General features: G+C 44.7%; 2 protein-coding genes across 4 annotated transcripts in view; one reads left to right on the forward strand and one right to left on the reverse strand.

Annotated features, from left to right (window-relative positions):
* RIC1 (RIC1 partner of RAB6A GEF complex) overlaps nt 1-26,626 on the forward strand; it is a 214,826-nt gene that overhangs the window by 129,882 nt on the left and 58,318 nt on the right. The gene's annotated exons all lie outside the window — the stretch shown is intronic.
* LOC143762174 (uncharacterized) lies at nt 576-15,586 on the reverse strand. Its single transcript, XM_077249168.1, has 14 exons — nt 15,450-15,586; nt 14,886-15,048; nt 13,544-13,736; nt 12,548-12,676; nt 12,279-12,407; nt 12,010-12,138; nt 11,741-11,869; nt 11,472-11,600; nt 11,197-11,331; nt 7,059-8,997; nt 5,790-5,849; nt 2,703-2,797; nt 1,423-1,500; nt 576-873 (listed from the first exon to the last, which is right to left on the reverse strand). The coding sequence occupies exons 1-14, from the start codon at nt 15,550-15,552 to the stop codon at nt 733-735; spliced, it is 3,552 nt and encodes a 1,183-aa protein (XP_077105283.1). The 5' UTR covers nt 15,553-15,586; the 3' UTR covers nt 576-732.

Here is a 26,626-nt window from a genome sequence, read left to right on the forward strand (position 1 = left end):
CTTTCTGCTCCCTGGCTACTGCTCGGATCCACGAGGTACTGCTTGGGGGAGGGGGGTTAGCTGGTAATATCTGCGGTGCTTCCCTATGTGTGTGTGTGTGACACTGTCTGCTGAAACATGTATCTAATCCTATCCTGTGTGATACTGTCTGCTGAGCTGTGTATCTAATCCTATCCTGTGTGATACTGTCTGCTGAGCTGTGTATCTAATCCTGTGTGAGACGATGTGAAATTCACTGTTTTAGATGCAGAAAAGAATATCAGACTGCTCAGATGCATTACACAGTGTTATATGCACTGTTACACATATGCCCAGTACGGGCGTCCCGAGGGTACATACAAGTTCGGCTGGGGAATACTATATTTATGGGAAACGAGGTGTACTGGGCGGGGTTAGCAGCTGAGGAGGTGTAGTGGGCGTGTATGAGCAGAGCTAGGGGCGGGGTGGGTGGATACTGGGGAGGGCTTTCTGCAGAAGCTCTGACACTCCCACTGCCAGGACATTCATATTAACACATCACCTGCAGGGTGAGATTCAGCTATTGTACAAACGCTGCAAAACAGACAGAGAGGTGCTCAGGTATCATTATTTATTCATATCAGACATATCCCAGGTGGATTTAGAAAATTTTATATCCCGGACAACCCCTTTAAACAAACTATGAAAGTGTTCTCTTTAGTGCAGTTATCCGGTTTTTGATATAAAACTTAACAGCTGACCAGTTACGGGCTTTCAGTGCAGTGGGTTCAGCCATAATGCAATTCTCACAGTCTCTTTTGCCTGGAACCCTGCATGTGGTAATAAAACGGAGCATATGTTTCTCCACCGCTTTAACCTCTTCTGTGTTCCATTTTCTTCTCCCCAGTTTATGACCTTGAAAATAAAGCAATGGTGTCATTTGAAAGTACATGAGATCCTGCCAAAAAATAAATAAAAATGAGCCCTTGCACAACTGTCTCGACCAAAAAATAAAAAAAGTCATGGCTGTCAGAAAATGATTTAGCAAAGTCTTAAAAATTTATGAAAAATACTAAAGGAAAAGTACACGTTTGGTATCGGAATCTAACTGTACTGCAGAATAAAGATGTAATGTTATTTGTGACAAAATATATACACCATATAAATAAAACTGCTGCAAAAGTGGTGTAGCCATGTTTTTTTTCGATTTTGCTCCACTTGGAAATTTCTAAGTTTTCAGTACATTTTATGGTACAATAAATAGCACGATTGTAAAGTACAACTTTTCACACAAAAAATAAATCATCCGGCTGCATTGCTCCAAAAAAATGGAAGCTTAATGATTTTTTTTTAAAAGGTGGGGAGAGAATAACAAATTTGGAATTTAAAAATAAAAAAAAAAGCCCGCTCCTCAAAGAGTTAAAACGTGTCCTACACATTTTGTGGACATTAACACATATATACCTGTAGAGCTTTCTGGTTCTGGCGATTTCTCAGGTTCTGGCGATTTCTCATGCACCGCCTCGCTGCTCTCAATTTGATCTGATTCGAAAGAAAAATTGAAATCTAAATGAACAATTTAAAGAATGCACTAAACATACTATAGAACAGGGGTCTCAAACACGCGGCCCAATGCGCTCCCACATTCATTGGCCGTAACCCCGTTTCTATCCTTGTCCCGTATTTTAGCGTCACCCATGGGCCATGGCACCTGCCACGGGTGACGTTAGCTGCTGCGATGAGACAGCACAAGTAATCTCCACGGCTGGAACAGTGGAAGAAGGAGCTTGCTAGCAGAGGGGCAGGGCAGGAGGGCGCTGCGATTGGGCACTGCTCTTGACACTCGAGTTCCGAAGCCTTAAGGTGCATGCGTCATAATTTTGTAATTTCATAGCTGAAATTAATGCGACCCAGCTAGAAACTTTCAATGTGCGGCCCATACGTCTGCCCGAGTTTGAGACCCCTGCTGTAGAAAATCTGCACCAAAAAAAAAAAAATACACCATATAATGGCCCACATTTCCTAATTTTGCTTTAGAAAAAGGAAAAATTTAGAAATTCTGAAAATTCTTCTTTGGGAAGAAGAATCTGAAGTCTGACAAAGGAATAAATTTATAAAGCAGGTGTTTGGCTATTTGTTTTAGCGAATCTTAAGCCAGGCAAGTTATAAAAGTGTTGAAATTTAGCACAAATTAGTGTGCATCAAAAGACTGATGGATTTTCTTTCACACAAATCCATTGCAATGTGATTTCCTCTCTATCAGACTTGGTAGTTTATCACTTCAGTGATGTCCCATTAAAATCACAGACACAATGTTAAGCACCGATTTTCACAGCTTCACGCCTGTGAGGCTGAGAAAAAATAGTTCATGTTTTAAAAATGTCATGTTGCCATGTGTGACAAAAGGTGCACTCTAAGTTTTTCACAATCCCATTGAGATTTGAGATACAGGAAAATCACGTTTGTGTCAGTGCAGCCTCATGCTGTGGATTTTCAAATTTAGCAGACCACTGTATAGATTTCCAGGAGGCTTTTTCACGGAATTCATATAAGTAATTCAGTGGCACAAGCCACAAGTATTCGTGAAAATGCCGCAAAAATTTATGCAGATTACATCAAAATCCACATGCAGATTTGGGTATAGAATTAGTTTGCAGCAGGTTAGCCTGGTCCAAGTCACTACAATAAACAGTACAATCATAATATAGTAAATATCTGCACATGCCATGCATCATTTCTCTCACCATATCCTCCCCAACGATCCAGTCCACTATCTGACAAGATGGTTTCACAATTGGATAGTTACTCACGAAACCGTTGAAAAAAATTTGGTGTTTTCCTGGTGTGATTAAATAACTGAACAGAATTCAAATAGAAAACAGCATAGAGAAAACAAGCCGAAGTTGTTCGAGAAATATTGCCATCCTAAGGGCTAAAACACACTACAGAATTTCAGTCAGAAATTCTGATCAGAGCAGGTGAGTCCCGCAGTTCAGTCCGACAGAACACACTACAGGTATTATTTCAGATCCGGATTTCTGATCAGAATTTCTGAGTGAAATTCTGTAGTACATTTTAGCCCTTAGAATTAGGGTACATGCACACGTGGCGGGTTGGTGGCGGGTTTTCCGCACGGAAAACCCGTCCGTCAACCCGCAGCGGTGCTGACCTGCATTATATTCAATGCAGGTCAGCACCAGCCCGTGCAGACGTGGCGGTTAGTTTCCGTACGGGAAACTGACCGCAGCGTCAAACCGCACAGCCGCAGCATGTCAATTTGCTGTGCGGAACCCGCACGGCAAATTTACATGCTGCTGGTGTGCGCCGTGCTCCTCTCCATCTTCTCCCTCGTAGCGCTGCTCCGCTTACCCCAGAAGCCGGCGCCGGCAGCAGTGTCCTGGTCCCGCTCCCAGTCTGACGGCTGCAGAAAAGATCAGGCAGGAGCGGTGATCTATTACTCCTGCCTGATCATCATTTCTTCAGTCAGACTGGGAGCGGGACCAGGACACTGCTGCCGGCGCCGGCTTCTGGGGTAAGCGGATCATAGCAGCGCTGCGAGGGAGAGCTGATGGCGGGTTTCAGTGGAGAACCGCACTGAAACCCGCCATCAAACCGGGCAAAAAACGCCACAAAACCGGGGAGAAACCGGGACAGAAGAGAAGCGGTTTTCTCCCGGTTTCAGTGCAGAAAAATCCGCCACCAAAACGCCATGTGTGCACGTACCCTAAAACTTCCTCAGGGTGTGTGCACATTAGCTGCATTTCATTGGCATATATTCAGTCCTCTTACAAGCATATTTCCCAATAATATGTTCTAATTAAGACATCACGATTATAACCACTAAAAAAAATGTTAAAGGGGTATTGCCGTAACAAGTGGATATTCATAATTACCTAATGTAATGTGGTGTCCAATGTGTAATAATAACTCACAAGACCTTACTAATCTTGCTGTAATCCATTTTGTTTATCAATCAGTTATCTTGGGTCACAACTTGTAGGCTCTTGTATGCATACAGATTCTAGTTACTCCTAACAGTGCACATGGCGAATTTGGATAAGTCCTGCACTAGGAAGAAACCATTGAATGCTGTATGCAAGAGGAGAGTCAGCAAGTTGTCAGCTCACTCTGTAGTAAAATGATACAGGGGGTATGGAGGAAAAAAAAGGCAGAGATCTGTTGACTGCTTGTTTTCCAATCTCAGAAACATGTGGAGGCTAACCATTCCATTTAGATTCGACTTAATACCAGGATGCCAGTTATGGTGCCGTCACACTGTACAACTTCAGTCCGCATGAGCGCACGATTTATGATGTTTGAGATTTCAGCAATGTCATTTATGAAGCTGCAACATCGTAAACACAGTTGTCACACTTCATGAGGCACAACGAAAATCAGGGAATTTCAGTGTATTTACGATGTAAAGGTCAGGTTACAAAGTCACAGCAGGACATTTAAGACTAAAGAAAGGTCTGGACATTCTTCAGCATCTTACAACTCTCAGCAGGTGCCTGGTCGTATGGAGGGGGTCAGATATCGGTAAACTATATCGCTGGAACGTCATAAATCGTGAGCTCGTGCGATGTGTATCGTTCAGTGCAACGGAGCCATTACTCTACTAGGTCAATGTATTATAACCAATGGGAAAGCAGATATATTTGGGGACATGCACACTACAGGGAGGATGAGAAATGCATTATGGGATTTGTAGTCAGAGTCCACAGCCATGTTGATTTGGGCATAATTTTACAACGACTGCAGCAGTTTTAGAAATAAGGTAATGAAAATATTTTTTTGTTTACACTATTGCATTTCAGTTGTAGTGTGCGCTCCTAAATATATAATTTTTGTTCTTATTAATTAGTTGCGGCAGTACCCCTTAAAAGAGGTTTTCCCGGATTTAATATTAATGATCTATCCTTAAGATATATCCTTAAGATATATCCTTAAGAGATATCCTTAAGAGATAGTCCCGGAGAACCCCTTTAAATATCAAAGAGTAACAGGTTTTTTTTTTCATCCCCCAGCAATACTAAGCTCGGCGACAGGCGAGTACTATTGCTGCAGCATGCTATAGGAAAGCCATAGCATGCTGCAGATTTTTTTTTTTTATTACATAAAGATTAAAAAAACTTGATAAACATAATATAAAAGGGGTTGGCCCGAGTTGCCATCTCGCGGCTCCCCAGCAGAAACTACTGTTTAGTTTAGTTTCTGCTGGGGGCCGGCACGGGCGCTGATGGACAGTTCAGTCCATCAGTGCCCGCGCGCACTGATTGGCTGAGGCCCAGCCTGGGGGTGGGACCGTGGACGTCATAATGACGTCCACGGAATCCCGCTTCAGACCGGGTCTCGGTGCCGATCTTAGCGGCTCCAGGGGCTCCGTGGGCACTGTATGACCGGCGCGCGTATGCACGCCGACCATACAGTGTGCTCTCTGCCGTGTAGCAGGGACGCTCTGTCCCTGCTGCCCGGCGCGTCCTGGTACGAGCCCCAGGACGGGAGCCATGGAAACCCATGTAAACTATTACATGGGTTTCCATGAATATGTTAAAAACAATTTTTTTAAAAAAAATAAGTATATTGCAAATATACTTCTTTTAAAAATAAAAAGAAACTTGGGCCAACCCCTTTATTAACAGGAAAAAAAAAGGAAATTGTTCTTTAAACTGAACAATTATCGACCAAATAGTTGCTATAATGACCATTCACCAATTATCAGATCATATGTATTTGCCGCCAATGCACACAGGCAGACAAGCCCTTATTTATTTGTTCATTCTCTCCATGGAAAAAGGCCATTTATTTTGTGAACATTAATGAATATATACCTGCTGTATCCGATTCAGAGAATTGATCATCTTCCGACTCTATCTGCAAGTCAACGGTTTCTAAAAGAAATGATAAAAATGACTAAAAGGACCAAATATACTGTAGAACAGGGGTGTCATACTCCAGCCCACCAGGACCACTAACAGGCAATGATTTCCTTGTGGCTGATTGCAATTAGCGATGAGCTTATCGAACCAAACATGTTCGATTTCCGCACTTTGTCGGACATCGAGCATGTTCGATTCTATTTGACATATCGGACATTTTCTGCAGATCCGAAAATGTCCGATATGCCATTCTGCACAGAGGTGCGCCTCTGTGTAGACACATCGGCGTGTGTGTGAGGAGCGCAGGGCCCGCCATGATCTGCCATTCCCCTGCATCTATCCATAAAAGGGCAGGGACGTCATAGCCATTTCATCAGTCACATGGCTGGGACTCCCCTGTATGCCCCTTTATAGGGAGTGCAGGGGGAGAACAGAGACGGGAGCCGCTGGCAGGTTTTCACTTCACTGGTGTGTCCTGTCAGGTTTAATAAGTGGGATTTCTTGCCTTATAAATGGGGTTGAGACCATCAGTTGTGGTGTTCAGAAGTCTGGTGGATACACAGCTGGTTTGATGCTACTTGATGTTTTTTCCAACTGTACTTTGTGACACTGAAAGTTTTCCAATTTTGCAGACTGACCTTCATTTCTTAAAGTAATGATTGCCACTTGTTTTTTCTTTAATTAACTGCTTTTTAACTTAACGTACCGTCACACTAGCAGATCTCTGCAGCGAGATCGCTGTGATGTCACGGATTTCCGTGACATCACAGAGACCTCGCAGCCAGGTTGCCGTGTGTGATGGCGCCTTCCGAGCAGCCCCCTGCTGCGGGATCGCTGCTTGGCGAAGAAAGGTCCGTACCTTTCTTCGGCGGGGGGCAGATCGGTGTGTGTGACGCCATCAGAGCAACGGCATCACACACGCACCTATGGAGCGCAGCAACGCTACAGCGACCTCTGGCTCGCTATAGCGCCGCTGTGGAGAGGTGTTTGACAGCTCCACAGCGATGCGGGACAGACGCTACAGCGATCCCGGGGCGGCGCTTATCGCCGTCGGGATCGCTGTAGTGTCTGTCAGTGTGACGGTACCTTTAGTCTGTACTGTATATTTAAGGGCTATATAGTGACAAAATCTGTTTTACTGGATTTGCACATGTTGCTTCATTTCTATGTTTAGTGTGTCCTTAATTCTAATGAAATGTAAAGTTTAATATTTAAACTTACCATTTGGATCAATATTAATATCTTCCAATTTCTTCCCTTTAAATTTGGCCATTGTTCCTTTTTCAAGAGCCATCAAAATTTTGCTGATCCTGGCAAGTTGCAAAGTGCCTTCTGGAAGTCTATAATATTGCCGATGCACCCTTATATCATGTCCCATAAAATCTGCCAGTTGGTCTAATTCAGTATCATTTAAGTTTAACACTTTTGATGTAGTGGCAATGTGCTTCCTAAGCCTTGTAGATGAGAGTGCGTTTGGGTTTTTTGCTCCACAGTCCTGAGCAAAAAATCTTATGCAATCTGAACCTCTGAAATACGATGATGACATTGGTCTTGCAAAAAAGTAGGGGTTGTCTTCGATCACGCCACATTCTGTCCGCTTCTGTACAAGAAGATCCATCGAGCTCTGCATTGTTGGGGTCAACAGAACTGGGACTTTTCGCCCTCTTTTTCCTTTTATCTCCAGCCTTAAGAAATGGTGGCAAAGTTTTTTCTCCAGTTCGGTAAGTGCAAGTGCCACATCATCGTGCAGATCAGAGGTATCTCGATTAATATAAGTAGTAACCAACATCTTTGAGACCTCCCCTTCTCGTCTTCTATTAAATAATATGATTTGTGAAAGTGTCACCTTTGAAAGTAGAGCCCAGTTTTTATTTGTAGGATTGGTTTCCAAATTGTTTTTGAATTCATACTGTTTTGTATCGAGGTATAGGTGCATTTTTTTTATGTCCTCAGTGAAGGGTAACACTTGTGGAGCGTTCCATTTGGCTTCCTTAAGTGTTCTCAATGCTGCGAAGGAAATTAACTCATTCCATCTAGTTTCATAAATTTTTCTAAAATTTCTTGCATTGTCCACCAAAACATTTATCCCATCCATCAGTCCTCTACATTCTAATATACTAGAAATTTTTGTCAAACTATGACCAAGTTTAAGTGCAAGGGAAGGCACTTTAAAAGTATGTCTATCATTGTCATACCCTGCAACCTCTTTCACAGCGTCCACCACATGAAAGAAGTTAGAGGGTATGATGAAATCCTCTACTTTTAACAGCGAGGCATTTGTATTTTTTTTGGCTACTAACAGTAACCGTCCGACTTCCCTGAGCTTTTGCCGAATATATTCATGCTTGTCCAAATCGGACCCAATCTTGTTATAGAACTGCTGTCCTAGCTGCATTATGCAGCTGTCATTTTTTATAGCAGTAAATATCTCGTCTTGCATCATCTTTGTCAGAAGCTTCCAAAAACCACTTTCAATACCTGATGGTACTGGTTGAGCAAAGGCGCACAGAGCCTGAGCTCTATTTTTGCCCAGTTGGTTACTTTTTTTTTTAAGCGGACATTTTTTCATGTGTCGCCACATGTATTTTCTTGCAAAAAGGCCCTGACAGTTGACACAATGCAAGTAGTTTTGGGAAGCTTCGTCTTTCTTTGGTTGCTTACAGGGAACCAAAACTCCAGATCCAGATTGAATTGACGTACAATTATGATGAAAGTTCCCTCTGTTACGGAGGTGCAGAAAATGTAACCTCCTTTCCTTCGAGCACTTGGGGAACATCAGCGCCTGTGCCACTTCAGGCTCATTATTATGAACATGCTCCATGTGTCTTGAAATTTTGCTAAATGCTTTTTCACAATATAAACAGTATTGTTTTTTATTATATACCCTTGTTCCATGTTCTTTATTTGAAACAGCGGGGACCGATACTGGACCAGGCCTCTCGTCTATTTCTTCACCACTGGTGTCATTAGAAAGCACAGCATTTGGGATAGAGTCACCCCTTTTCTCTTTTATGCCTGTTTTGCTTTTCTTCCATGGTACCGCCTCACTGTTGCTGCTGTCATCTGAACTCTCTTCTGTAAGGTCAGGAACATATTCCGCTTCACTATTATCCAGTGAGTAGTCAGAATCGTCATTATAGCAGCTTATATGTTTCATTTTCTTTAATGAAGGGGGAGAAAAAAAACACAATAGCCATAATAGTACCGACAAAGTTAAATTGACAGGACATTGAAGGCTGCAGAATCTGTAACCTTCCATATCTGGATTCCGCTTTTACAGGCTGAGATAGAGAGGGATAAAGATCTGACCTCTCCATATGCTTTTGTCCCCTCTGAAAATGCAGAAGTGCTGCGGAAAGGTCAGAAGCACAGCACCTGTAAGCAGCAGATTCCCCATAGAGATTGCATGGCACGTTAGCACTCCATATATGGAGCAGTCAGATGTTTATCCCTCAGTATCTCTGCCCACAAAAGCAGAATACACATATAGAAAGCTAGGAACATAGATGTGAACATACGATGCTTCCCCAAAATAAGACCTACCACGAAAATAAGACCTAGTGCATGTCTATGGGGATGGCCAATATCAGGCATCCCCCTGAAAATAAGACCTATTGGGGCCCCGTTCCCCTGGCCATTTCAGCACTCCCACCCCCAAAGCGCTAGACCCCCTGCACTCCCGCCCCCCTTCCCCGCAGGCTTGCCGCGCTCCATCTCATGCTTCTGATTGGGTCTGCACTTCCTGGTAAGCTGATCTGTTCTCCATAAAAACAAAATGGGTCAGCTGACCCGATCAGAGCGCAAAGACTGAAGCACTGAGGCTGATTGCCGTGGAGTGATGTAAATAAGCACTGACTGGGGAAAAGCAAGTTGAGTAAGGGACACTCTGCCGCTGCGGTCATTACTGCGTTCCCCATGCCAGACCCCAGCATTGGTCATGGACGGGGGGAGTGGACAGGTGACTGCCACTGTGGACACTGCTGCTGCACTTCCCCTGCTAAACCCGGGCTGTGCTAGAGGCACAGGGAAAAGAAGCTGCAGGCATTTCCCACACTCAGCTTACATGCGGGTCAACGATTTTTCCCACTTTTTGAGGGTAAAAGTTGGGGGAGGGTCAATTTATACACGAGTATACAGGTTCTTCAAAGTAGCCCCCTTTTACTTTGAATACTCTTGGAATTCTCTTTATGAGCTTCAACAGGTAGTCACCGGAAATGGTTTTCCCTTCACAGGTGTGCCCTGTCAGGTTTAATAAGTTTGATTTCTTGCCTTATAAATGGGGTTGGGACCATCAGTTGTGTTGTGCAGAAGTCTGGTAGATGCACAGCTGAGAGTCCTACTGAATAGACTGTTAGAATTTGTATTATGGCCAGAAAAAAGCAGCCAAGTAAAGAAAAACGAGTGGCCATTAGTGATGAGCGAACACTTTGGAGGTTCGTTGATCCGAATAGTTCGTTTGCAACCAATATTTTTAAACAAAGTATTCGTCCAAAAAACAAACCTCCAACGAACCTTGCGGTGTGTAAATCGCGTATATACGTGATTTTATTCTGTATTGTGTATGTACTGATGTCGCTGGAGCGGCTCCAGCTGTCATCACAGTCAGCGGAACCGCTCTATGAGCAGGTCAATGGCATACAGAGTTCTAGCAGCAGACACATCTCTACAACAACTGGTAAGAGGAGACTTTGTGCAGCCGCCTTCATGGTAAAATAGCTGCTAGGAAACCACTGCTAAGGACAGGCAACAAGCAGAAGACACTTGTTTGGGTAAAGAACACAAGGAATGGACATTAGACCAGTGGGAATCTGTGTTTTGCTCTGAGGAGTCCAAAATTTGAGATCTTGAGGACCAAACACACCTCCAGGCTGTGTAAGGACTATTTGACCAAGAAGGAGAGTGATGGGGTGCTACGCCAGATGACCTGCCCTCCACAGTCACCAGACCTGAACCCAATCCAGATGGTTTGGGGAGAGCTGGACCGCAGAGTGAAGAGAAAAGGGCCAACAAGTGCTAAGCATCTCTGGGAACTCCTTCAAGATTCTTGGAAGACCATTTTCAGTGACTACCTGTTGAAGCTCATCAAGAGAATGCCAAGCGTGTGCAAAGCAGTCAAATAAAAAAGTGGCTACTTTGAAGAACCTAGAATATAAGACATATTGTCAGTTGTGTCACACTTTTTCGTTAAGTATATAATTCCACATGTGGTAATTCATAGTTTTGATTCCTTCAGTGTGAATGTACAATTTTCAGTCATGAAAATACAGAAAAATCTTTAAATGAGAAGGTGTCTCCAAACTTTTGGACTGTACATGGTAATCACTGAATATTGTTAAATAAAAAGTCTTGTGTACTTTACCTGGGTAGCCTTTCTTGCTGAAGCTCTTGCATCTACTTTCTTATGGCGTGGCTGTGCAACATCAGGGCTAGGGCTATAGCTTTTGTCCACCTCTTGAGAGTTTGCGGAGGAAGAAGCTGGAACAGTTTCTTCAACCTAGTTAGGAAAATAGTGAAGAAAAATTATCTTCAAGTCAAGGATTTTCTGCGCACACAAGACTGACATTTTACTGCATAAAACAGACTTATCCAATAACAAACAAGCCATTGACAGTATAGTTTGAACTCTACTTTTACCTGGGTAGTCTCTAATGAAGATTTTTTGACTTTCTTATGGCGTGGCTGTGCAACATCAGGGCTAGGGCTATAGCTTTTGTCCACCTCTTGAGAGTTTGCGGAGGAAGAAGCTGGAACAGTTTCTTCAACCTAGTTAGGAAAATAGTGAAGAAAAATTATCTTCAAGTCAAGGATTTTCTGCGCACACAAGACTGACATTTTACTGCATAAAACAGACTTATCCAATAACATACAAGCCATTGACAGTATAGTTTGAACTCTACTTTTACCTGGGTAGTCTCTAATGAAGATTTTTTGACTTTCTTATGGCGTGGCTGTGCAACATCAGGGCTAGGGCTATAGCTTTTGTCCACCTCTTGAGAGTTTGCGGAGGAAGAAGCTGGAACAGTTTCTTCAACCTAGTTAGGAAAATAGTGAAGAAAAATTATCTTCAAGTCAAGGATTTTCTGCGCACACAAGACTGACATTTTACTGCATAAAACAGACTTATCCAATAACATACAAGCCATTGACAGTATAGTTTGAACTCTACTTTTACCTGGGTAGTCTCTAATGAAGATTTTTTGACTTTCTTATGGCGTGGCTGTGCAACATCAGGGCTAGGGCTATAGCTTTTGTCCACCTCTTGAGAGTTTGCGGAGGAAGAAGCTGGAACAGTTTCTTCAACCTAGTTAGGAAAATAGTGAAGAAAAATTATCTTCAAGTCAAGGATTTTCTGCGCACACAAGACTGACATTTTACTGCATAAAACAGACTTATCCAATAACATACAAGCCATTGACAGTATAGTTTGAACTCTACTTTTACCTGGGTAGTCTCTAATGAAGATTTTTTGACTTTCTTATGGCGTGGCTGTGCAACATCAGGGCTAGGGCTATAGCTTTTGTCCACCTCTTGAGAGTTTGCGGAGGAAGAAGCTGGAACAGTTTCTTCAACCTAGTTAGGAAAATAGTGAAGAAAAATTATCTTCAAGTCAAGGATTTTCTGCGCACACAAGACTGACATTTTACTGCATAAAACAGACTTATCCAATAACATACAAGCCATTGACAGTATAGTTTGAACTCTACTTTTACCTGGGTAGTCTCTAATGAAGATTTTTTGACTTTCTTATGGCGTGGCTGTGCAACATCAGGGCTAGGGCTATAGCTTTTGTCCACCTCTTGAGAGTTTGCGGAGGAAGAAGCTGGAACGGTTTCTTCAACCTAATTAGGAAAATAGAAAAAATAAGTTCTCCCTCAGCTAATCTTCAAAAACAAGTACAGAACATGAGTACTACATTTACAAATGTCATTGTCCCCACAAGGTCCTTGACCTGATTGTTTTAGGGAAAATGTGTAATATATCTTAGTTGTGCGTCCCCAGAGAGTCTTTAACCTGAAAAGTGTAACCCGTCCCCACACGGTGCAATACCTGAATGTTGTTGGGCAAGTGTGTTAAGTGTCCCCAGAAGGTCCTTGACCTGAAGAGTGCAAGTGTCCCTACAAGTTTAAACCCTTCACGACCTGCACCATATGTATGGCGCTGGTCGGTAAGTGATGGATGCAGCAGGATAGTGAGTCAATCCCACTGCATCCAGTAGCAGACAGCCGCGATCGGCCGTGAGGCCAATCATTGCCATTTAACCCTTTAAATGCTGTTGTCTTGACAGACACCAGCATTACAGAGCTCACCTCTGAGCAACATCTTAGATGACACCAGAGTTGAGTGCGCATTGCAGCTGGGGGCCTTCTGAAGGCCCCCATGGCTGCAAGCCATCGCTGTAAAGGTGGCTTGAGCAATGGCTGCCGAAATAATGGTATAATGCAATGCTTATATGCTCTGTACATGTGTCTTCAATGAGGGAGATGTTGGAACTGTTTAGTTAGGCTGGAAACAGACAGGCATTTTGCCATGCGATGTTCGCATCGCCACCACGCCTGTATGTCCCAGAGTGGCCGGCAGATCACTATCTTTGTGACAGCTTCGTTCAGGAGCCCCGGCGCCACGCAAAACACTTATCTGTTCCCGGCTGTAGTTGTATGTATTTAATGGAAGGAATAAATCTTATCTTATATCTAAAAAATATATACCTCGTCTCTCCAAGGCCAATCACCATTCCCATAGTTATAGGTTATTTCATCACCCGGGTTGATGTCCCTGATAGCAAACAGGCATAAATGAGGCTTCCCATTGTGAATAAATGTTTTCATTCTACAGTTTGGGCTTTTATGCTCATCGTTTGCTAATCTTCCAAACGAACCATCATCATTTGCTGCATCAATGCTGATTGAGAGACCAGGGGAAAAAAAAAAGGATACATGAATCTTAGTTCGCAGAAATAGCTGAAGATAATATCAATATATTTCCAATTATTTTAATCGGTATTATGGTTACAGGATAGGATAATCTGATCTGTGGTGGTCTGACCACTGGGAGCCCTTACTGATCACCAGAACGGGGGTTCTGTAAATGCCAACTTCACCAGGTGACAGCGAGGGAACTGGAGGTAAGGTGACTAAAAACTACACCCCCAAGCCCTCAGGAATAGCCCCATAAATGTAGTTTAAGGTTAAAGGGTTATTGTCATGTTTTGGGGGTTTTAACCACTACTTACCTGTTCCTCACTCCAGTCCCGGTGCTCCAGGGGTCCCTCGGGCTTCTGCATTGCATCGGGCTGCTTGTTGCAGCAGCCCGATGTTCTTTGTTTACTTCTGCGGCGCAGCCCCCCTCCGCTTCCGGATTGTGCTGCGCCGTGGTGTCTTCTGGGCCCCGCTCATGTGATCCGCTGTGTCATATGACGTAATATGACGCGGCGGAGCCTGGCAAAGACCAGGAAGGGTGGAGTCTTTGGTAAGGATAACACCTCCTTAAGGCGGTTTACCTACTTACAAAAGAAGAACCTTGGGACCTCTTGGGAGCACCCGGACCATTGTTAGGAGCTGGTGAGTAGGGGTTTTTAAAAAAAAAAAAAACGCATTAGGCGACAATAACCCTTTAAGAGTTATTCTTAATAGGTTTCCTTCAAGCTATAACTTAAAGGACTGTCACGAAAAAAAAAAAAAAAGCCACTCCTCTTACCATGTTTCCGATGCATCTGGGCTACCCCAGTCCACAGCGCGGCTGTTCCATGCAGCCCCGGTGGCTGCAGTGCTTGTATAAGCACTGCAGGCACTTTCTGGTTAAGATTGGCACACAGTGCCCCGAGTACGTCTGGGCCGCTGTGCCAGGCTGCATCAGATGAATGAACGCTCAGTGTTTCTTTATCTGATAACACCCAACCACAAAGGTCTGCACGGACCGCTTCCAGAGCATGGTAAGCTGAGTGAATTTTTTTGTGTCAGTTCTCCTGTAACCTAAATGAAATAAAAGCTTTAGATAACCATATTTTGTAGTTTTATCAAATACTAGACAAGCAACAAGTTTATTACTTACCACCATAGTTTTTCATTCCACTTAAACTCAAACATAAAAACATGAAGGCAATCTGGGTATTTAACAAGACGCTTCTCTTTTTCTGCCATCGTGATTAACTCTCCTCTGTATTCAAGGACAAAATCCCCTTTTTCCATTGGGCATAAAGCAAACACTCCCCTTCCTACAAAATTTGTCATATTGGGGGAAGAGGGTGGAAAAAAAAGTGCCAGTCAGTCAAATACATGATAAAATAGGGCTAATTTAGCGCTAGAACACACGGCTTTTTTTCTTGGGCCAAAATCGATTTTCAGTTTTTTTTTCCCCCCACACAATGCACACAGTGCATTGAGAATTCTCAGTAGAGAAAAAAAAACACGTGTGTATAGAAATTAACGCAAATTTTATAGAACATGGCAAGTTTTTTTTACCCGCGATTTTCACTGGCGAATTTCGCAGGTAAAAAAAAAGCAAATGTGTTTTAACCCATAGAAAACAATGGGCAACGAATCTAGCTGCAAAAAAAAGCTGGAAAAAAAAGCCCGTGTGTTCTGGTCCTTATGCAAAATTTAAACCTCAACGTACCTTTAGATTTATTTATGAATTTTATGGTCAATTCATCTTTGTCCTTATATTGTAGAATATGCGATATGGCATCCTTTTCTGGATTTATTTTTCTTCTACTCATTGCAAAATTGGATCTAGAGAAAGTAAATTTTAATAGCTTTATTCATAGTATGTCGGAGTCCATTTAGGAGTTGTTAAAAAAAGTGGTCCGACTCCTAAAATACATAGTACCGTATATACTCGAGTATAAGCCGACCCGACTATAAGCCGACCCGACTATAAGCACTTACTGTACTTACTTGTGCCTCAAAAAGTGGTAAAACATATTGACGCGAGTACAAGCCTAGGGTTTGAAATGCAGCAGCTACTGGGAAATTTCAAAATAAAAATACAGTAGATAGCAATAAAATAACATTGAGGCAGAGAAGGTATAAGAGGACTACAACTCCCAGCCTGACCAGGGTGTTGTTACATATTATAGGAAGTATAAGGGGAGAGGACCGCAACTCCCAGCCACTACCCTCCACTATGTAATGCAGCTCCTTCCCCTCTAGCTGCCCTGCTAGCACTGACATGGACACCAGCTGGTCAGTGCCCTCTGCTGCTACATACCCTGGTAGAAGCAGCCATGGGTGTGTGTATATATATATATATTGACTTTTTCAGCATAAAAAATGGGCTGAAAAACTTATACGCGACTATATACAGTATATTGGATCCAGTTAGTTCAAAACAGTATAACGTTTTTCTGTAGGCTAGAAAAAGATATAAATTAGGCTGTATTCACAATACCGTGAATACCGCCGTATATACGACGTTTTTTTGCAGTCACCATAGACTTCTATGAGTTCACCTTGGGCCCCCCTGCGCACTACCAATCGGGGATATAGCTATGTTTCGTGCTAGCAGCGGGCACACATCACGCAGCGTTGTGGTTTGTGACATACTTGTGACGCACACGATGCGACCAGTCCCTGCACACAGCGGCTGGATGCATCGTGTCTCGCTGTCAGATGCGGGACCACCGCAGGAGTCGCGCGAGGAGAGACTCCCCTCATTCGACTTCCAGGAGGGGTGACGCGTCGCGTCAGAAGATATGACATGGCACCCGACAACGCTTAAACATATAAAAGACAGGAAAAAAAACACACACTAGTAGCGCTGCTTCTAGAGGGAAAGAATAGTAGGTGGATCAATCTCCCAGATGGAGGGCGCAGGTATATAGCTCCGTTGGTGTGACCAAGGAGTAATGGAATCATTAGCAATTAGGATAAAAAACAAGCGCTCAGTGTCCAGCTACTTACTTCACCGAGGGACAATCGTTACAATCGTCCCTCGCGCCGGGTTGCAGAGTAGAATACTGTTCGGAGGCTGGATACTTCAAAAATTATTTGGGCAAATACATTTGACAAAGAGGGGCACAGAACCCCTTGAAACGTTATGTGCTGAAATCTACCTTGAAATAAAGAATAATTTTTGAAGTATCCAGCCTCCGAACAGTATTCTACTCTGCAACCCAGCGCGAGGGACGATTGTAACAATTGTCCCTCGGTGAAGTAAGTAGCTGGACACTGAGCGCTTGTTTTTTATGACAACGCTTAAACATCACACATCGGGCGCCCGTTACGGTGAGCGTCACAATGTGTGACACCACCCTAAGAGACCCCTGGGTGGCTATTCTGGTGTCATCAATAGTGTTGAGCATTCCGATACTGCAAGTATCGGGTATCGGCCGATACTTGCTGTATCGGAATTCCGATACCGAGATCCGATACTTTTGTGGTATCGGGTATCGGTATCGAAACAACATTAATGTACAAATGTGTAAAAGAAAGAATTAAAATAAAAAAAATCGCTATACTCACCTCTCCGACGCAGCCTGGACCTCAGCGAGGGAACCGGCAGCGTCGTTTGTTTAAAATTCGCGCTTTTACATGGTTACGTGAAGTCCCGGCTTGTGATTGGTCAGGGCGGCCATGTTGCCGGGACGCGGACCAATCACAGCAAGCCGTGACGAAATTGCGTCACGGCTTGCTGTGATTGGTCCGCGTCCCGGCAACATGGCCGCGATTAACCAATCACAAGCCGTGACGTCACGGGAGGCTGGACACGCGCGCTTTTTAAAATGCATTTTAAAAAGCGCGCGTGTCCAGCCTCCAGTGACGTCCCGGCTTATGATTGGTCACGGCGCCATGTTGCCGGGACGCGGACCAATCACGGCAAGCCGTGACGAAATTACGTCACGGCTTGCTGTGATTGGTCCGCGTCCCGGCAACATGGCCGCGATTAACCAATCACAAGCCGTGACGTCACGGGGGGCTGGACACGCGCGCTTTTTAAAATGCATTTTAAAAAGCGCGCGTGTCCAGCCTCCAGTGACGTCCCGGCTTATGATTGGTCACGGCGCCATGTTGCCGGGACGCGGACCAATCACAGCAAGCCGTGACGTAATTTCGTCACGGCTTGCTGTGATTGGTCCGCGTCCCGGCAACATGGCCGCCCTGACCAATCACAAGCCGGGACTTCACGTAACCAAGTAAAAGCGCGAATTTTAAAGAAACAACGCTGCCGGTTCCCTCGCTGAGGTCCCGGCTGCGTCGGAGAGGTGAGTATAGCGATTTTTTTTATTTTAATTCTTTCTTTTACACATTTATATGGTTCCCAGGGCCTGAAGGAGAGTTTCCTCTCCTTCAGACCCTGGGAACCATCAGGAATACCGTCCGATACATGAGTCCCATTGACTTGTATTGGTATCGGGTATCGGTATCGGATTGGATCCGATACTTTGCCGGTATCGGCCGATACTTTCCGATACCGATACTTTCAAGTATCGGAGGGTATCGCTCAACACTAGTCATCAACAGTTAGGCCATGTTCACACTGGGCGGAATACAGCCGTATTTTTCAGTCGGAATTGACTGCTAGAATTCCGCCGGTAAGTCCGATGCACTGCTTTTGACATCGGATTTACTGGCGAAATTTGATTGCGCAAAATTGCCCGACAATTGACCTCAATGGAGTTCCGCGACGTAACAGAAAAAAAAAAATCAAGAACATGCAGCGGAATGAAAAATCCGACAAAGCGGCCAAATCTGGACGGAAAATTCCGCCGGAAAGTGTGACCAGGAATTTTACTGTTTAACATTGCCGCCTATGGCTTAATCCGGTTTAAAAATCAGTCAGACAATTCCGACTGAAAATTCCGACAGAAAGATCTGGCTCAATTCCGCCAAGTGTGAACCTAGCCTTAGGCTGTATTCACACTGACGTGAATACAGCCGTAATACGGGGACATACTAAAAAGCATGAAGAAAAAGAATGAAGAAAAAGCATGAACAATATTTTCTATGGAAATAAATGGAGAAATTTCCTGAGCCAAAAACTCCGCTTTATAGTAACTTTCCTGAGCAAGATACGTGGGGAATGAACATGATATATGTGTAGTATATAGTGTAATGCATATATAATTATATACAGGATATACCAGGTTATACAGCATGCTACATATCACTATATACAGGAGATACCAGGTTATACCAGCATGCCCCATATCACTATATACAGGAGATGTATAACTTATACCAGCTGTACATATATAATTATATACAGGAGATACCAGGTTATACCAGCATGCACCATATCACTATATACAGGAGATGTATAACTTATACCAGCTGTACATATATAATTATATACAGGAGATACCAGGTTATACAGCATGCTACATATCACTATATACAGGAGATACCAGGTTATACCAGCTGTACATATCACTATATACAGGAGATACCAGGTTATACAGCATGCTACATATCACTATATACAGGAGATGTATAACTTATACCAGCTGTACATATATAATTATATACAGGAGATACCAGGTTATACCAGCATGCACCATATCACTATATACAGGAGATGTATAACTTATACCAGCTGTACATATATAATTATATACAGGAGATACCAGGTTATACAGCATGCTACATATCACTATATACAGGAGATACCAGGTTATACCAGCTGTACATATCACTATATACAGGAGATACCAGGTTATACCAGCATGCACCATATCACTATATACAGGAGATGTATAACTTATACCAGCTGTACATATATAATCATATACAGGAGATACCAGGTATATATACAGGAGTGGTGCTGTGCAGTGTATATATACAGGAGGAGTGGTGCTGTGCAGTGTATATATACAGGACAGGAGGAGTGGTACTGTGCAGTGTATATATACAGGACAGGAGGAGTGGTACTGTGCGGTGTATATATACAGGAGGAGTGGTACTGTGCAGTGTATATATACAGGAGGATGGTACTGTGCAGTGTATATATACAGGACAGGAGGAGTGGTACTGTGCAGTGTATATATACAGGAGGCGAGGTACTGTACAGTGTATATATACAGGACAGGAGGAGTGGTACTGTGCAGTGTATATATACAGGACAGGAGGAGTGGTACTGTGCAGTGTATATATACAGGAGGAGTGGTACTGTGCAGTGTATATATACAGGACAGGAGGAGTGGTACTGTGCGGTGTATATATACAGGAGGAGTGGTACTGTGCAGTGTATATATACAGGAGGATGGTACTGTGCAGTGTATATATACAGGACAGGAGGAGTGGTACTGTGCAGTGTATATATACAGGAGGAGAGGTACTGTACAGTGTATATATACAGGACAGGAGGAGTGGTACTGTGCAGTGTATATATACAGGACAGGAGGAGTGGTACTGTGCGGTGTATATATACAGGACAGGAGGAGTGGTACTGTGCAGTGTGTATATACAGGACAGGAGGAGTGGTACTGTGCAGTGTATATATACAGGAGGAGTGGTACTGTGCAGTGTATATATACAAGGGGAGTGGTACTGTGCAGTGTATATACTTCAACAAACCGCCCAGCCCAGGCCCCCAGCACCTGTCCTGTATATATATTATATACACTGTATCTATACAGGCTGTGCTGGGGGCCTGGGCTGGGCGGCTGCTGTAGTATATATATATATGTCAGCTGCAGCCGCCCAGCCCATGGCCGCCCCAGGTCACCCAGTCCCAGATTGTCAGAACATACAGCGATATAGCATGGCACTCACTCAGGTGCTGGTAGGAGCTCCGTCTCCTCAGATAAGTTCAGCACTGCATGCAGCCAGGAGATTCAGAGCAGGAGAACTCTCCGCCCACAATGTCACGCTGGCTGTGTCCTTAATTAACCCCTATGTGTGCCTGGCCCTGCACTGACAGTGAGAAGATGCTTGTGCCAGCGCAAATTGAAAGGGTAGAAAGGGTTAAAGCAGCCAGATGGCTCTATGACTGTGTGAGTGGGCCCCCCTGTCTCGTCAGGGCCCCGGCACTTGACCTGGTAGGCCGGGTATTGACGCAGGCCCTGGTTCTGAGGGCAGTGCAGGTCCCATTTATTAGAATGAGATTCGCGCTACCCTGTGCAGACAGCAATGGAACCATTCTACGTGAATTCCCTTCCAAGTGGAAAGAAACCTGCACTGAAAAAATAATTGACATGTCACACATATTTTCCAGTGAGCATGCAGAAGCCACAGCACAGGTTCTCCCACAAGCGGATCTGCGGTCATTTTCATTTCAAAATACTTGCCAATCGGCAAATATTTTGACAACAGGTTTGCCTGGAGAATACACCACGAAATAACATTTGCGGCGTATTCTGCCATGTGACCCTTCCCTCAGGGTGACTCTAGACATAGTTTTAGCGCAGATAACACCAATAGCGACAAAAATAGCAAATCGCCATGACATTTCTCTACACGCTGCCAGCAATAAGGAACCCCGATGTGTCATTGCTACTCGCTCATTATGACCATACTTTGTCGCAAATCTCCTGCTGTGATGTGAGGTTTAGAGCACGAGAGTGAAAACGATTTTACCATTGTACTGTATAGACCAGGCTTCCCCAAACCTGTCCTAATGGGCCGCCAACAGGTCATGTTTTCAGGATATCCTATCAAGACAAAACCTGCAGCATTTATGAAGCTCTGAGAATAAGGAGATCACCTGTGGCATACTAAGGCTAGGTTCACACTTGGCGGATTGCAGCCGGATTTTAATGTCGGATTTGGCCGCTTGAATTCCGCCGGTAAATCCGATGCACTGCATTTGGCATCGGATTTACCGGCGGAATTTGACAGCGGCAGTTTGACAGTTCATTGCCCCCATTGGAGCTCCGCAACGGATCCGGACGCAACAACAACATGCTACGATAGGCTTTTCCACACTTGCGGCCGAATCCGGTCGCAAAAATCCGGTGCATCGTGTGCACAGGGAATTACAGTTTTACATTGCTGCCAATGATTAAAAGGACCGCAGCTGATCCGCTGTGCGGCCAATCCAACCGGACAATCCGGCGGAATTTCGCCCTGTGTGAACCTAGCCTAAAGAATGGGAGATTTCTACTCACTCATGTCTGTGTACAAAGGTTCTGTTCAGACACGCATATTTTCAGCTGTATGTATGGCTCGTTTTTGCGATCCCCATAGACTTGTATGGGGCCGCAAAGACCTCTGCCGGGTAGTGTTGGGCTTTCCGAAACAGATATGTTCGGAATTCCGAACATATTCGGCAAAAAAGCATTCGGAATTGCGGTTCGGAAGCAATTCCGCACTTTTGCTTTGTTCGGAAGTGCATTCCGAACAAAATATGTTCGGAATTCCGAACAAATCATTAACAGTGTTCGAATTAGCGAGCGCTTCGAAATGATCGCAGTTGCGAACGCAATTGCGAACGCCTTTAACAGTAAAGCAAATGTTTGTTTGCTTCTACCATTTGGAAGCACCGCGATTCCAACGGCACCATCCACAGAGCTCTCGGATGCTCCCTCGCAAAGTTACGTGGGTTCAAAGTTCGTACTTTGCTATGTACGCGTCAAGCAGTTCTGTAGCAGAAGGGGTTTTGTAACCCCAATATCTCTGTGACCACATGAGATAGATAACCCCCAATTTTCGGTTTTTAGAAGTACTAATTTGCTGTGCATTTTTACACCTCCCTGGACTCTCTGCGATGCTCGCTTCTAAAATCGGAGCCGGGTCACTTTTTGTCCAAACTGAGCCCATGAACATGGTAAGAAGGCATGCCTGTTTGGCTCTCATTCTGATGCAACTTGAAGCCCTGGCAGAAGTTTATTTCCTTCAACTATTCGGACGTACCGCGAGTACAACGGAACCATCCGCAGAGCTCTGGGATGCTCCCTCTCAAAGTTACGTGGGTTCAAAGTGTCCCCCCCCACCCGAAGCTTTTGCAGGCCGGTGCATATGTCTATTTTTAGGCCCCTATAGCTCTCCTGCTACACTAGATACGTAATTCCAAAAAAAATGATAAAATACTTGGCCACCCACTGAACAATTTGAGACCTCTCTGGAGTCTCTGGGACGCTCGCTTCCAAGATGGGAGCCTGGTCATTTAGCTGAAATAGACCAGAAAATGACTTATATTTTCACTTCCCTTTTTTGTTCTTACCATGATGCCAATTGACCCTTTGCCCGAAGTTTGTTTGCTTCTACCATTTGGAAGCACCGCGATTCCAACGGCACCATCCGCAGATCTCTCGGATGCTCCCTCGCAAAGTTACGTGGGTTCAAAGTTCTTACTTTGCTATGTACGCGTCAAGCAGTTCTGTAGCAGAAGGGGTTTTGTAACCCCAATATCTCTGTGACCACATGAGATAGATAACCCCCAATTTTCGGTTTTTAGAAGTACTAATTTGCTGTACATTTTGACACCTCCCTGGACTCTCTGAGATGCTCGCTTCTAAAATCGGAGCCGGGTCACTTTTTGTCCAAACTGAGCCCATGAACATGGTAAGAAGGCATGCCTGTTTGGCTCTCATTCTGATGCAACTTGAAGCCCTGGCAGAAGTTTATTTCCTTCAACTATTCGGACGTACCGCGAGTACAACGGAACCATGGTCAGAGTGCTAGTGTGCTGCAAGTTCGAATCTTGCTGCTGACAAGAACGCAGGAGGAGGAGGATGGAGGATGGTGTAAACAGAAGCCTTTACATGTTCGCACCCGCAAATCTTTCACTGAGTGACAGCCATTTGCTTTACTGTTAAAGGCGTTCGCAACTGTGATCATTTCTAAGCGCTCACTAATTCGAACACTGGTAATGATTTGTTCGGAATGAAATGTTCTGTTCGGAATTCCGAACATTTTTGCGATTCCGAACGTTCGAATCCGAATCCGAACGCAATTGTGTTCGGTTCGGAATTAATTCCGAAACAGACATTTTTATGTTCGCCCATCCCTACTGCCGGGCCCCGTGCGGCCAAAAGCCGCAGAAAGAACGAGAATGCTCGTTCTTTCGCGGGCTCCATTCATTTCAATGGATCCCGTGGTTTACACAGGGGGAAGAGAGACTTCCCTGTGAGCCGGCCTGTTATTCAGCAGGGTCCCTGTATCCAGCGGCCATATGGGGCTAGGGAATACACGGATGTGTGAATACAGCCTTAGGCCTCGTTCACACTTTGCATATTTGCTGCGGAATGTCCACAGCGCATAGTCTGCACCAAAACATCTTGATTTGGCCGCGGCATATAATTGACATGCTGCGGCCGGTCAAGACCACGGTTGCGGTAGAATCTGCAGTGAACGCAGCAGATTTGACCTATGGTCGACCCGCTGCGTTTATTCCGCAATAAATACGGCAAGTGTGTTTTTAGCCTAAGGGTGAATTTACAGGTACAGAGTTTGTTCTGGTTTTTCCTTACGGATTCTGTAGGGAAAAAAAGGTACAGACTCAATACTATTGAAATCCTTCCGCACAGCAAGGACGCACAGCCACAGCATGTCATTTTGCAGCTTGGAATCCGTGCAGCAAAGTGACATGTTCAATGAGAGGTTAATAAGGACTATATGATGTATAAGGCTAGGTTCACAAAGGGCGGAATTCCGCCGCATTGTCCAGTCGGATTAGCCGCTCTAATTCCGCAGGTAAATAAGCAGCACTGCTTTTTGCTGCGTATTTACCTGCGGAATTTAGGTGCGGGTTTTTGCCCATACATTGCCCCCGTCGAAGCTCCGCAACGGATCCGGACGCAACAACAACATGCTACGGAAGGCTTTTCCGCACTTGCGGCCAAATCCGGTCGCAAAAATCCGGTGCGTCGTGTGCACAGGGAATTACAGTTTTACATTGCTGCCAATGATTAAAAGGACTGCAGCTGATCCGCTGTGCGGCCAATCCGGCGGAATTTCGCCCCGTGTGAACCTAGCCTCAGCAGAATTGGTGCTGGGTGATGTGTACATTCAGCTCCCCTCCCCCGTCTGTGCTGCTGCTGGTGTTTCTTTTTTAAATATTGATACATTCTACAGCAAGAGGTCTTCTGATCACCTAGAAACACACAGCGGGGGATGGGAGATTTCTACTCACTCATGTCTGTGTACAAAGGTTCTGTTCAGACACGCATATTTTCAGCTGTATGTACGGCTCGTTTTTGCGATCCTCCTAGATAGGGCCGGACTGGGACTAAAATTCAGCCCTGGAATTTGAAGTCACACAGGCCCACTTGTCGCATGGTGACTGTATAATATCTTTGTACACTTGTAGGTTACAAGAAGTGAGGGGAGTGTAACACGACTATATAACATATAATTACAGCTGTATCCAGCATTACAGCTCAGTCCCCATAGAATGTAATACAGCACAGCCCCCATAGACTATAATACAGCACAGCCCCCATAGAATGTAATACAGCACAGCCCCCATAGAATGAAATACAGCACAGCCCCCATAGAATGTAATGCAGCACAGCCCCCATAGAATGTAATACAGCACAGCCCCCATAGAATGTAATGCTGCACAGCCCCCATAGAATGTAATGCTGCACAGCCCCCATAGAATGTAATGCTGCACAGCCCCCATAGAATGTAATGCTGCACAGCCCCCATAGAATGTAATGCAGCACAGCCCCCATAGAATGTAATGCAGCACAGCCCCCATAGAATGTAATGCAGCACAGCCCCCATAGAATATAATGCAGCACAGCCCCATAGAATATAATGCAGCACAGGCCCATGGAATGGAATGCAGCCAGGCCCATAGAATATAATGCAGCACAGGCCCATAGAATGTAATGCAGCCAGCCCCATAGAATATAATACAGCACAGGCCCATAGAATGGAATGCAGCCAGCCCCATAGAATATAATGCAGCACAAGCCCATGGAATGGAATGCAGCCAGCCCCATAGAATATAATGCAGCACAGGCCCATGGAATGCAGCCAGCCCCATAGAATATAATGCAGCACAGCCCCTTGGAATGGAATGCAGCCAGCCCCATAGAATATAATGCAGCACAGGCCCATAGAATGGAATGCAGCCAGCCCCATAGAATATAATGCAGCACAGGCCCATGGAATGCAGCCAGCCCCATAGAATATAATGCAGCACAAGCCCATGGAATGGAATGCAGCCAGCCCCATAGAATATAATGCAGCACAGGCCCATGGAATGCAGCCAGCCCCATAGAATATAATGCAGCACAGGCCCATGGAATGGAATGCAGCCAGCCCCATAGAATATAATGCAGCACAGGCCCATGGAATGGAATGCAGCCAGCCCCATAGAATATAATGCAGCACAGGCCCATAGAATGGAATGCAGCCAGCCCCATAGAATATAATGCAGCACAGGCCCATGGAATGCAGCCAGCCCCATAGAATATAATGCAGCACAAGCCCATGGAATGGAATGCAGCCAGGCCCATAGAATATAATGCAGCACAGGCCCATAGAATGGAATGCAGCCAGCCCCATAGAATATAATACAGCACAGGCCCATAGAATGGAATGCAGCCAGCCCCATAGAATATAATGCAGCACAAGCCCATGGAATGGAATGCAGCCAGCCCCATAGAATATAATGCAGCACAGGCCCATGGAATGCAGCCAGCCCCATAGAATATAATGCAGCACAGGCCCATGGAATGGAATGCAGCCAGCCCCATAGAATATAATGCAGCACAGGCCCATAGAATGGAATGCAGCCAGCCCCATAGAATATAATGCAGCACAGGCCCATGGAATGGAATGCAGCCAGCCCCATAGAATATAATGCAGCACAGGCCCATAGAATGGAATGCAGCCAGCCCCATAGAATATAATGCAGCACAGGCCCATGGAATGCAGCCAGCCCCATAGAATATAATGCAG

This window comes from Ranitomeya variabilis, chromosome 1, assembly GCF_051348905.1.
Source record: "Ranitomeya variabilis isolate aRanVar5 chromosome 1, aRanVar5.hap1, whole genome shotgun sequence".
Taxonomy (NCBI): domain Eukaryota; kingdom Metazoa; phylum Chordata; class Amphibia; order Anura; family Dendrobatidae; genus Ranitomeya; species Ranitomeya variabilis.

What these genes read in the sequence shown, in the direction of transcription:
- LOC143762174 (XM_077249168.1), bottom strand. Translation starts at nt 15,552, where the DNA reads ATGAGTAGAAGAAAAATAAATCCAGAAAAGGATGCCATATCGCATATT. An exon ending in TATTAATATTGATCCAAATG is followed by an intron (nt 5,850 to 7,058) that starts GTAAGTTTAAAT and finishes CATTTCTTTTAG; the next exon opens with AAACCGTTGACTTGCAGATA. An exon ending in AGAACCAGAAAGCTCTACAG is followed by an intron (nt 874 to 1,422) that starts GTATATATGTGT and finishes TTTATTTTCAAG; the next exon opens with GTCATAAACTGGGGAGAAGA.